This window comes from Mastomys coucha, unplaced genomic scaffold, assembly GCF_008632895.1.
Source record: "Mastomys coucha isolate ucsf_1 unplaced genomic scaffold, UCSF_Mcou_1 pScaffold4, whole genome shotgun sequence".
NCBI lineage: Eukaryota > Metazoa > Chordata > Mammalia > Rodentia > Muridae > Mastomys > Mastomys coucha.
In genome coordinates, this window is record NW_022196910.1 from 30,013,920 (window position 1) to 30,027,866 (window position 13,947).

At 36.9% G+C, this 13,947-nt stretch overlaps 1 protein-coding gene across 2 annotated transcripts in view; it reads left to right on the plus strand.

The window, feature by feature from the left end:
* Positions 1-1,354: 1,354 nt before the first annotated feature.
* Rassf9 (Ras association domain family member 9) overlaps positions 1,355-13,947 on the plus strand; it is a 32,033-nt gene continuing 19,440 nt past the window's right edge. Inside the window, exons 1-2 of one of the 2 annotated variants that reach the window (XM_031349552.1) lie at positions 1,355-1,951; positions 5,047-5,157. Coding sequence is in view for 1 of the 2 variants with exons in the window: in XM_031349551.1 (XP_031205411.1) it covers positions 1,905-1,951 (47 nt within the window). In the remaining variant the exon portion in view is untranslated. The remainder of the gene's footprint in view (positions 1,952-5,046; positions 5,158-13,947) is intronic. The other variant, XM_031349551.1, reaches the window with a different exon arrangement.

Genomic DNA, 13,947 nt, shown 5'->3' on the forward strand with positions numbered 1-13,947 from the left:
TAACTTGTAGAAATTGTGTAAGCTTCCCTAATGACTTAAATCATTCTATGTGTTAACAAAGAAAGGAGGCCGAAGTATACTCCAAATTATGTAGTTTTTATTACATAGAAAATGGATACATATAAAAATACTAAGCATGAAAAATGCACATTTATGCTCATGAGGTTATTCACAAAGAAAAGCAAACTATACAGTTGGCACCTTTATTATTGAAGCACTTTTCTAGAATTAAAAATGGTTATATATTCTTCAACAGTTCTTCTAGGGCTATGAATATTTAATTGTAGCACTGTCTTTTATACTTTTCAAATTTATAAGGGTTCAGGACATATGCATAACTTATATAAGATTATAAAAAGTATAATTTTAATTAACATAAAAACATATATATCCTACAGACAAAGTTGTGATTACATAAGGAAAAATGCTTCTCCCTAGCACTGTGAAGTCCTGAACATAGTGAAGTGTATATAAGAATAAAAAAATTCCTTGCAACCATGTCTGGCTTGCTGCTGCTGCCTAGAAAAGAAGGGCCATCTGTGTGCTTTGCTGGAACTCAAGACATCAACCTGAAAAGGAAAATTGTGAACCCCACAGACCATTTTTCCCTCCCTTCTCCCTCCCTCCCAACCCCAGCAGCATGTGATTAGGTTGTGTTTTGGGGAGTCAAGGTTGGTGGGGGTTGGTAGTAGATTCTTCAAAACAAGACTCAGTAAATCCTCCAGGAACTTTTCTCTAGACACTTATCCTCCTGTAGTTCTCTCTCTCTCTCTCTCTCTCTCTCTCTCTCTCTCTCTCTCTCTCTCTCTCTCTCTCTCTCTCTCATCCCTAAGTCATAGGTTCGAGTTTTACATACAACCAAACACAGGCACACATTTTGACAGAATACCTATTTTAGTGCCATAGTCCCCTTCTACTGTTCAATAGTTAAAGGTGATGGGGATGGCAAGCAGCTCACTTTTCCTAAGGCACTCCCAAGTTTCCAGAGACACAGCATCAGGCTGATGGATGTCAGCACACTGGTGGTCAGCTACCGCAAGGCAGTGATGTGTTAGCCCAGCAGCCCTTGGTTCTTTCACGGTTTCCCCACGCCACCGACACCCCCTTGTTTTAAATGGAGAACTAGGGAACCTGCTTTCATAGTAGCTGCACTGCTCAACTAGCCTTACCACCACGCTTGCATTCAGGGAAGGGGAGGGTTTTTATTTTGTGTGTATGGAGTAGGTAAGGAAATCGTCCCTCCTGCTCATTCCTGTTTGCCAAGATCAGATTACTTTTCACTGACTGGAGCTGGCTGGCAGGAGGCCGCAGGGAGGAGGGGGTTAGTTTTAAATCTTTTATGTGTGTACACCTTGTGTGGCTGGGTGTGGAAAGCAGGAAAGGGGGGGTTTCCAAGTCGAGTGAAATTCCCATTCCATGGCTATTACCATGCCTGTAGGGTTGGCAGGTCTTAGAGGTTAGCTAGTTGGCAAATAGCTCCAACACACAATAGAGGCTCTCCCCTCCCTTCTTCCCTCCCTTCCACTCTCCTTCCCTTCCTCCCTCCTCTCCTCCCTTCCTCCCTCTCTGACTCTCCTTCTTCCTCTCCCCCTTCTCTTTCCTCTCTCTCCTCTAACTTTTGAGCTTTCAAACAAACACCTTCTTCCAGGCTAAAGCTGGGCTGGTCTCCTTAGAAGCAGCAGCCACAACAATCCCGCAGTTCAAAGTTAGGCAGCAATTGCACAACTTCCAGCAACTCTCCGCCAGCCGGCTGCTAATGAGCTTGAAAGCAAGGAACATTTGAGAAGTTGAACAGGAAGCCTCCTGCCTTCCTCCTTTCACCAGAGAGACCCAGACACCCCACCCAGGGTCCAGATTACTTTGAGATAAGGACTGTGTTATTTGCTTGCCTTGCCGGACAGACCATGGCTCCCTTTGGAAGAAACTTGCTGAAGACTCGACATAAGAACAGGTAAAAAAAAAAAAAAAGTCTGTGTGTATTTGCGTGTGTGAGTGTGTGTGTATTTGTGTGTGTGTGAGTGTGTGTGTGTGTGTGTGTGTGTGTGTGTGTGTGTGTGTGTGTGTGTGTGTGTGTGTTGGATTCAGTCCCCTAAGTGTGAAAGTATGCTGTAACCTTACACTTTGGTTCTGGTGAGAACTGTTTGGGGAGTCAGGATCTAGAATGAAGACCCAGCCAGCTCTTCAGAATATAGGTCTAGTATTGACGATGGAAGTATTCCGAACATGGATCATGGGAAATCATGTGTGATTTTAACTCTCTTTTCCCTTTTTGGCAGTCTGATTATACTAACACTGACATTTTCTCTTTACTTTGTCTTGAACTTTCGGGCAGAGAAGAATCACAAGATCTATTTTTGTTTAAACACTGCATTAGAATATCACTTTTTGGAAAAGCTTAAGAGTTTGAGAGAGATACAACTTGGATTTCTAGTCACTTATTAGAAGAAAAAAAAAGTACAATTGCCTATATAATCTGGAAACAATGCTTTGGTTTCCTCTGAGAGTGGGGCATTTCTAAAACCTGGAAAGTTCCCAAGTGCAAACATTCCCATGAGGAGCTCTTTATGGACTGTGTTGTGTCTTTGAGAACTTTAAGTGGCTTAGGCATTCAAAGAGGAGTCAAGCAGCTACACACCTCACAACTTTATTATTACCACTATACTTTGAACTAATACATCCAGCCTGTATTAACTGAGAAAGAGAGAAAGGGAGAGGGGGAGAGAAAGTGAAGAGAGAGAAAGACAGAGAGAGACAGACAGAGAGAGAGACAGAGAGAGAGAGACAGAGAGAGAGAGAGAGACAGAGACAGAAACAGAGACAGAGAGATATACAGAGAGACAGACTGAGACAGAGACAGAAAGATTGAATTTTGAATAATGGGATAATATCTATATTTATATTTCACTACCATAACTATTTTATTTATACTTACTCAAATATTACCTTTTTATGCAAACAATGAAACAATTTTAGACAGGCTTTATGTATTTTTTAATATATCTGTTTTGGCAGATATAATAAAATGGGCTTTCCAGCCACTCTCCTCTTCATTATGCCTGTTTGTGCTTGTCATCATCTGCTTAGTGTAAATTTAAATGGATACAATTACAAGGTAGGAAATGATATAATTATTTTAAAGTGCCTGCCTGATAGTATAGGAATACAACTTTAAAGTGATTTTGTGCACTTCTGTTTTGTATACAAATATCTACTTGATTTAGTTGACTGAATTTCTTTAAGAAACTAAAAAAGCTATAATAAATACCGTGAAGCAGTCTTAACCACTTTTATGTGATCATAATGTGATAAATATGATAAATATGGCATTTTTGAAATCAGGATGCTTTATTACATGTTAAGAGACAATGGTTTCAGTTCATTTGAATAACTAGACATATCTATTACAACTAGCTTCATGTATTAAGGGTGACAAGGTATTTAATAATATTCCAGATAAACCTACTCCAGCTGCCCTGCCCCAATTCTGCTGTGAATTTTAGTTGGGATACTACTATAGCATTTTTATTTCTTTGAACACTATGAAGTTGTGTAAAAAGTATTTTGGGTTTATTTGTTTTGTGTAAAAAAAATGTGCTTCTGCAACCAAATCTTGTCTTGGGAATTGATTGTTGTGAAGATTGCTTTACCAGTTTATGGATTCCATCACTTGTGTGCCAAGTAAAAATGCGCTAAAACTTTGAGGGCACCCCTGAATATCCTTTATCAAACTCCACAGTCTGTTTCCATTGTGTCACTTCTGTTACTGCACCTTCTGGTCTAGCCATAAAACAAACAGTCTCAGCAGGATATTTTAAACGCAAAAATTGTGACAAAGTGCTAAGAACAGAAAAACTGGAAGTTTAACAGCATTTCAAGTTTCCCTGGAGAAAACAGAAAGAGAGCTGTTGCTAAGGGTCATGATTTATGAGGACCTCAATTTGAGGGTGTGAGCAAAAGCAGTAATGAGGAGGATGTGTGTAAGCTACCCCATGTGATTAATTGTTTCCTTTTACAGATTTTTACTTTTTAGCCTGGAGTAAAAACAGAGGTGGTGTTGAGAGAGAGAAAGAGATGGAGGGGGGGGAGAGAGAGATAGGGAGGGAAGGAGGGAGGGAGGGGAAGAGGGAGAAGAGGGAGAGGGAGAAAGAGAAGGAGAGGGAGAGGGAAAGAGGGAGAGAGAAGAGAGAGAAAGAGGTGGAGAGAGAGAGAGAGAGAGAGAGAGAGGGAGAGGGAGAGGGAGAGAGAGAGAGAGAGAGAGAGAGAGAGAGAGAGAGAGAGAGAGAGAGAGAGAGGGAGAGGGAGAGAGAGAGAGAGAAGAGAGAGAGACTTCAGGGTTATCTTTATCCATTTCACTGACCAGGATCTATAGGGCTTAAGTAACCTCACCTGACTACCTAAACAACAAGTCTGTTCACTAAATGATGAGCCAGTCAGCCGCTTAGTAAGGAATGTGATTGATAATAGTTATCTGATAAGAACTACTGAACCAACTGAAATGTAGCCGGTAAGATACACATTTTGTGGTCTTATGAATATATGTGTATAATTTGAAAACCAAAATGGAAGAATTAAACAGCATATTTGTGTCATGCGATCAACATATTGAAGAGAATGACTCTAGTAAAGCTTGGATCTTTTCAGAAGACAGAAATAAAGATTGCCGAAAATTTGGGGAGGGCTTGTGATTACACAATTTTGAGAAGTTTGAATATTAATTTTCATTTTTGCATATCTTTTTACTTTTCCTTTTTCATGGAGTACTGTTATATCATCCAAGACTAAGCAAGATGAGACGGACCTATAACTGTGTTCAGAATATGTACATTTTTGAGAGTTTTAGACATGAACATAATATAAATGGGGCTGCAGAAGATGAGGCATAAGAACTTTCAGTCAACAAAGTCTAGTGCTCATAGAGGGTGGAGTTATATCTGTCTAGACATCATTATGTTTTCATGCCTAGGAGAGTGCCTGGCGTGTTATAGACCTGTAATACAGCTGCTTGTTTAGTTTTGTATACTAAGTTATAATTTCTCCTCAACCTAGGAAGACCATCATTACTTTATTCCTTATTTGGCATATGATGCAAGCTAGTGTTGCATAAAACTCAATACTCAAGACAGATCAATTGACACTGGAGTCTCATTAAAACATTTGGTAAGTTTTCCTCGGAAAATTCAAGAATACTACAGGACCCCAAATTTTTGGGCTTTTAACTTTAAACTTTTATGTAAATGGAAGAGCCCTAAATAAAAGACTTTAATGATCATAATCAGCAGTAATCTGCTTAAATGTTCTAATTGTATGTTTAATTGGGAAAGTACAATTTTCAAGGGGGAATGGATTATTTATTTTAGTTTCAGAATAACAAGAAAAACTGTGACAGAACCCTGAGTATTGTTGCACATTTTGCTAATAAGACTTTTGTCCAATGTGACTAAAAATATTGAAAATCTAAGTTGATATTTTTTTTCAGCAATCTATTCAATTTTTGAAAAGGTACATGTAATGGTTACTAGGCAACCTTTTTTTCTCACATAAAAGCTAAAGGGGTAAATAAAAAACACAGATCCATTTGATATTTTTATGAACTTTCACTGATGGAACTTGAATATTAACCTATCTAATTATTCATAGACACTACATTTATGAGTGTGATTGTCTTGATTTGTTTCACAAGTTAACACAAATAACTAGAAATTAAGAATATTTATGAAAACTTCAAAGAATTACTTCCACGCCAAGGTGACATTTGTAACTCTTGTGCTTTGCTTGAAACAGCATCACTCTGTTTCAAAAATCACGCTGGCCTTGAGGTTACAACTCTTCCTGAGTGTTGATGTAACAGGCATATGCCACCAGACCTTGTACAAAACATGACACCTAACACTTGAGGAGATGGAATTGGTTAAAACGTTCATCAGTTCTTCCTGGAAGCAGAACATTACTGTTGTGTAGAAGAGTCTCATATAGTCCTTCTAAATAAATACTTACTAACTACAAACAGACAAAAAAAAAAAACAATTAAAAGGTGTTTAATCATTATTTTTGAGGCCCATTTGAACTTCCCCTACCTTTCACTTGAACTGTTTCAGAAAGCCTTTGATAAATCTAGGGAAGAATGTCCATCTTCTGCAGGCTACACCGACAGCCTTTCTCATATGAATCCTAAATTAAAGGATCCCAGAAAATATACCGTAATGGACGTATTTGGAGTAGTCTGGCTTTACACTTTTCCATAATTGCCTAAAGCACTGGTGTTCACATTACTGTTAAGTGATTAGAATATACCTGGCTGTATTTTTAAAACAAGAACACATGTCATAAACAAATCCTTCAAACTCTTTCGTCAGAAAGAAGAATTAGGTTTTATGGATAGAGTCAAAATTTTGGACAAGAAGACTGTCTCCTTTCTGTAGCTAGAAGTGGAAGATATCAGCTAATGTTTTTTCTCCTGTAGCTTCAAATGGAGATTAAAGTGTTCAAAAAGTTGGATTAAGAATTTGAGAATTGCCAAATTTGTGAGCCTGAAAATCTTCTTCATTCTCCAAGTTTCTGAAAAGTTTTCCCCTGATGATACTTCATACCTTAAGTAGTTGTTAGTTTATAGCAGACAATCCATTAGGAACAATGACTGCAGTGCTTGACAAAAACAGCCCAAGAGCATTGGCAGAGGTGACACAGTTTCCAGGTTAAAACTTGAATTGCTTTGGGAAAAAAAAAAAAACTTGAGCCTAACATTTACTGTGTAATACCTCTCAGTAGGCATCAGACCAACAAGGGGCTGATGCCAGTAAAAGCAGCTCTTGGAAGAAAATTGTTTTGAAACAAGTTAAACAATTTATAGCTCGGTAACAATTTAATTTAGAAAATGTCTTGATTAAAGGTTATGGAATAAAAGAACACGTTATGTGTATTTGAGGTACAGATATAAAAGAGCTGAAAACCGTTCTGAACATTCAGAGAAATTAACTCTGACTTATAGATATAGATATATAGATACATAGTTAAATATACATATACCCCATGTAGGTATATCTAAGACAGATATATGATATTTAAATATATATTTATCATAGGTATATAGAGAGTGATAGATATAAAAATAGAGAGCTAGAGATAAAGATAGATAGAGATATATAATAAATTCCCCAAAAATGTTAACTCAGGGGTATGAGTTTACTTCTTCCGGGTACATATAGAGATACTTCATGGCCTTAAAAGGCAATCTGTTTCTAGCATATTTACTTTCTAAACTAAGCCCTTGTAATGTCTGTACTGCATGTATGCTAAAGGAAAAGGTATAGGACATTTCTGTCTTCCATTGCTCTTTAGAGGATTTTTTTATGTGAAGTGGTTTTAGTTTGTGTGTGTGTGTGTCTTTTTCTTGTTTGGTTGGTTTTTGTTTGCTAGTTTTGTCTCATTTTGCTTTCCTTTGAACACTCCAGGTATTTTATCGTGCATATGTGTAATCCGCTTTCTTATATTTTGAGATTATAATTATATCATTGTTGCCCCCTTCTCTGTCCTACCCCTAAACTATCCTAAATACCCTTCGTTGTTTCTTGCAATGACTTTTTAAAAATTAATTGTTGTTGCATTCATATATGTATATACATATACCCCTAAGTACCTAAATGTAACCTGCTCATGAATATAATTTTACTTTATGTAAAGTTCAGTGTTGATGATTTGGTATTGGATAACTAATCAGTATGCTCCTCCTTTTGGGAAACTGTTTTTCTGACTCTCAGGCATTTCTTAGTTGCCTGAAATTGTGGACAGTTGAGGATTTGAGGCCTGTCCCCTATCCACTTCACCATGTCTATTATCCATGTTTCGCTCATGTTTAGACACTCAACTTGGTAATACATTTTACAAGTAGCTTCTGAAGTTCCTAGGGAACACTCCCTTTTCCTCTGGCTCTTATAATCTTTTCACTTCTTCTTCATTGATTCCTGAGCCTTAGGTGTTGGGGTTGTAGGTACAAATATCTACAACCTGGGAATGGCTTCCTCCACAAATCTGCCTTTTGATCTGTTGTGATGTTCTGTAATGGGCCCCCATATCTAGCAAAGAGAAATTTCTTTGATGAGGGATGAGGATTACAACTATCTGTGGGTATAAGGACAAATGTTGAGAGTGTAGTTAGGGATTATTCTGGTTTAGTAAAGTGGCAATTGTAAGTTCCTCTCCAAGATCCATGACTTCATTTGCCGCGGGTAGTTGGCTAGGTTTCCAGTACAGGGAATGACTTTAAACCCATCTAAACACAGCAAAGAAAGCAAGCGCAAGTTGTTTCTTAAGAGTTAATTACTCAGTATTTTCAATTGATTGGAATTGCTAACCCCTTGTTACATATTATATTTCACCTTCTAGATTGAATTGTCAAAATTTGTGGATATATTTAAAAGTAATTAGTAATAATAAATATAACCTAGTACAAAACACTTTTATTTGAATTGAAGAGAGTTTGTGGAAAGTGTTACACATGGATATGCAACACAATTACTTCAAATATAAGGAAACCTATGCTAACCACCAGGAAAATTATACTTTAGGTTTTATATTTACAGGCTGGAATGCTCTCCATTTTTATATAGAAAGTGTCAGCACTTATATAAGAATTCTCATAAAATGCTGGCCTTTCTTTTTCCTTTTAAAATAACCGGAACAAGTGTTCCATAAACATTTGCTGATTGAACAAAGGAATTCAACATATGCTCTTAAAATACAGCTGATGTTTAGATGATATCATGACAGGAAGAGGGTCAATGTATTTCTATTGAAGGAATGTTTGTGTAACTTAGAATAAATTTATACATGCAGCACTGACCTTCAACCATTTGTGTGACACCATACCTGCAGGTAGAGATTACCATAGTTGAAAGAGAGTCTCATTGGAGACCTGGTTGGCTTCTGGTAAGTGATGCTCATGTAAGCACATGTGTATATAAATGAGGTTCAGCGACTCGCAGTGTAAGGGCCCTCTAGATATTTGATGCTTTGGGCTATTCCAAATTCTTTTGAGATAAAGGAGAAATATAGCTGGGGACTATTCAGTCTTCCAAATGAAATGAAGACCATGTTATATTAGACTATTACAGTTTATAAGACAAAAAGCAAATGCTAAACATGCATGGCATTTTTATATGTTTATATTTTGACCAAGAGTGATCTATGAATTTACACAGAATTCAGGACATAGACTAACCATGTCATTACTAACCATGTGTGCTCAGGGGCAAATAATTAAAACTTCTTATACAAAGACAATAACAATAATCACATGAAAGAATAAATGTAAGCATTGCACTATGTTCAGTGTGTGTGTGTGTGTGTATGTGTGTGAGATGCTCTTTAAGTAAAAGGATGGGCCGCTAATAATTAATAAATAATTTCTAGGACTGAAAGGTGATTTTTTTTTGCTTCATTAGCAGCAAGTTATTTCACCTCACTAACACTTCTTATAACAGCTCATCTCAAATCATCTTGCATTGAGTACCTTTCTGAGTGATTGAATAAATAAACTCTTTTAATATTTAATACTGTGGAGAAAGCACTGTGGTTTTTCAACACTACATATGAACCATCTAAAACACTGAACCTTATAGCAGTCAGTAAGTGACAAGATTGTTTCAGATTCATTTTCTACCATACAGAATTGCTGTGTAATATATGTTATCCCTGGGATATAATTTTATCATTTTAAAAACAGAATTAATTCTAAATCAACATATTTGTGGATTGTCTATGAAAGACTTGCCATAGTCCTAGAATACAAGAAAAGTTCAATAAATATCCATTCCCTTTTCAGCACTGTTAGATGGAAAGTGCTGGAAATTTTGTGTAAATTTAAAACACACAAATATAGTGTTATAATTTGGAATTTGATATTCTAGTCCCCACTTATTAGAATTTCTGCAACAACACTGATCTTCTTATCCCTGTAATAAAAAGAATTAGATTGTGAGTTATTGAACATAATTAAAAATGTCTATAAATATTGCATACATATGTCAATAGGTGATAATGAAAGTATTTGAATTCCAACAGTATTTTGGCTTTATTTTCATAACTCTTCTGAACTTATTTTGAGACTAGAAATAATTTTGCCATACATAATACCTCTATAGTATGACATGAATTTTATTTATTTTTCATCTCTGTGTATGTGTATATCTGTGTGCACATAAGAATTGGTACCCATGGAGCCATCACAGGATGATGGTTCCACTGGAATTAGAGATTGCAGTTGCTTTTGAGCAGAAGCAAGAAAGAGGTGTTGGGAAGTGAACTCAGCAAGCCTTGATGATTGACCTTCAATATAATCTTAAGAGAGAAGAGTGGATGGAAGTAAAGGAAAATAATGGAACATCATTCTAGTTAAGTAGCATTTATTAAACTCCCACTGTGACAGGTCTGAGCAAGAGACAGGAACACAGAAGGATGTGCAGAGAGATGTGGGAAGGGACTGAGTCACACAGGCATATGACTGAGCAAGTGTAATCAAAACAGAAGAACTTAAGAACTGGGTAGCAATGTGGCCAGTCCAGCAAGAATCCATAAATGTGGTGGTAGTGGTAGAAAACAGTTTTCCAACTGAGTTTGCAATGGAAATATTTAGGAAACAGCTGTGAATGCTTCTATGACCTTGTCCCACTTAATCAACTATAGTTGACCACAAACCGTCTTAATGATTTTATTAAATCCATCAGTTTATCAGATTGTGTGCACTGACCCTTTGTTTTATCTCTTAAAGTTTAGTTCATTTGTGTGTTTGTGTGTGTGTGAAAGCTGTCCAAATTTTGAAAGCTTTCATTCTATAAACTGTGCTATGTGATTAATAGAAGCTGTTCCTGAAGCATACTGATGTACCTATGGTATATGTTTCCTATTTTTAACCAGTGATTAAGGTAGTTTATAGACTCTTAAATGCCTTTAGTTACTCAAGTATTGTGTATTTGTTCTCATCTCTTTCAATCCGACTGGAATTTCCTGAAGTTGTGGTTAGGTAGGGGAAGATCGCAGTGGCTTTGAGAGATCACAATCTCCCACAGAAGAGCCTGTGGGTAACTATTTTTTAGCTCTTCTAATAAGACCTCAGATTTTCTTGAAAGCTAGGAAAGATGCTGTTCAAAATCCATGGCAATTTCCTTTGGATAAACATATAACAAATCTACTCCCATATGAAGAAAAGAGTTGGGCTCAGTAAAAAATAGCTCTTCAGAAGCTTCACATCTTTAATATTTCATTGCTATTCACCATGCAGGAACCTGGCCACATCCTTTTAATTGGCTACAAGATATCTGTAGATATGCCTTTACTTACTAACCCCTTATTTCATTATTGTTGTTATTAATATTATTCATTTATTCTTCCATATATTACATCCTGACTGCAGTTTCCCCTCCCTTCTCTCATCCCAGTAGTTACCCCCATTTCCCTCTCCCTCACCCTTATTCAGTTCTCCTTCATTTCCCTTCAGAAAAGGGCAGGCTTCTTAGGGATATCAACTGAGCACATCATATCAAGTTGCAAAAGATTAGACACTCATGCTCATATGAAGGACCCCAGTCAGAGAAAAAGTTTCCAAAAGCTAACAAAAGAATCAGAAATACCCCTGCTCCCTCTGTAAAGAGTCCCAGAAAACACCAAGTTCCAAACCTGTAACATATATGCAGATGCCTAGTTAGACCCATTCAGAGTCCCTGATTTTCGAGTCAGTCCCTGTGAGCCCTATGAGTTCAGGTTGGTTCATTCTTTTGGTTTTCTTGTGGTGTCCTTGATCCCACTGGCTCCTACAATTCTTCCTGCCCTTCTTCCTCAAGATTTAGCAAGTTCTTCCTCATGTTTGGCTATGTCTTTGAATCTGTTTTCATCAGTTGTTAGATGGAGTATCTCTGATGATGATTATGTCTTTGAATATAGCATAATATCACTAGGAATTCTTTCTTTGTTTGTTTTTTGGTTTGGTTTGGTTCTCCCATAGGTCTCTCTGGCTTATCTGACCTCTGGTTTCTGGCTCTCCAGGCAATGTCAGGGGTAGGCTCTCTCTATTGCATGGGACTCAGGCTGGGCCAGTAATTGGTTGGCCACACCAACAATTTCTCTGTTACCTTTACTCCAGCATACATTGCTGGCAGAACAAACTGTAGGTTGAAGGTTTTATGGCTGGGTTGGTGTCTCAATCCTTCCAACTAGAAGTCTTGCCTTGTTATAGAGATGGCCAGTTCAGGCTCCCCAATATCCCCAATACCAGATATCTTAGCTAGGATTACCTTAACAGCTCCCTCAGAGATTCCATTGCAGTTTGTTTCTACCTAACCCCTGAATTCCCCTCACACCCAATTCCAATTGTTTCTTTCAGTACTTTCTCTCTCTTTCTGTTCATCCCTCACCTGATCCCTCCTGTTCCTGTCCCTACCCACCCGCCAGTCTACCACTATTGTTTCTAATAGAAAAAGTCAAAGGAAGTTTCTTCCGGGAAGTGCTAAAAATATGCATAAGATTTAGCAATATGACCATTTGAGTACTTTTGGTTTTGTTTAAAAATTGATGAAGTTTAGATAATTAAGTAAATGAAGACATATAATACAATGCTTTGTATAGTCTCTTTTTATTGCACTATTATATAAGGTTATGTAAGGTTTTAATGCATTTACCATCTGACTAAAAACACCTGACTTATCCCGATCATCCCTCCCTCTCCACCCCTTGATCTGAAACAATGTCCTGATTGATGTTTTAAAAGGTCTTGAGATATTATGTAAGCCCTAATTTGGGTGATGTATAAAGGATTAATGATAATTCTTATATAGATTATGGTTTTAAGGAACTGAGTTGATAGGTGTGAAGTTGTCAAATTCTCTTGTTGTCCAGTATACAAATATGGTATTAGGACAACTATATAGAAACAGGAAGTGAATAAGAAAATTTTAACAGTTGTGATTGGTATAAGGAATGAAAGCAACTTGTCATATTGAAGGGTATATAGTGGTTTGAAAACAGGCTTTCAAATTAACCCTTAGATTGAAAAAAAATAGGTATGTAAGGAGTCAGGGGATGACTATTTTACATATGAAACCGCATATGTAATGTCCTCATCCTAGAAAAAGGCTTTGCGTTGAAGAACACAAGTGATTATGAGTGTATTGTAAACAGAAGAGTAATCCACCAAAGTAGGCAAATAAGGGAACTATATGATATTCCTCAAGATTTTGAAAAGTCAAGATATCTGTTATATGAAGGGATAAGTGTGGTAGCAGGAAGCAAGCAGACTTTTTGCAATAGTCTAGCCAAAAGTTAGTACCAGTGTAATGATTGTAGAACCTCAAGAAAAGTGAAAAAATTGAATACATTTGGAAGTAGGGGTTATGAGTGTTAGTACGAAGGTATTTTTAAAAATGGATAATTATGATAATTTAAGTTTATTAACCTTAAGTAGTGGTACCAATAGAAACCATTTGTAGAATGGCAGATGCTGAGAACACGTGGAAAGTTAATGATTCTTTGTGTTTCTCCTTACACTTCCAATATTAACTGAGTTATTCAAGTGGAACTGCTTATAATGGTGGTGATATCTGAAGTTAGGAATAAATGTATAGGTAGAAAGTCTCTGTTGTAGGAAACAGAGAGGATTAGCTGGGTTTTAAAAAACAATAGCAAAGTAAAACTCTAAGTGAGATGTAATATTTGTGTTAAAAAATAGAAAGGGGAGCATCAACAGTAAAGACTGAGAGTAAAAGGCAAGGTTCTTGGCACAGAATCATTGTCATTCACAGAAAAGAAATGGTTTGCTTCATCTCATGGTATAAATCTCTAAGAATCTGTAATTAGTCCAGGTGACATAAGGTTGAAGGGAGTGCAGACTGAACCTGAATAGTCTAATGAGACAAGGAGTAACTGAGGAGATCATTTACTCCACAATGAAGCAGATATGTAAGA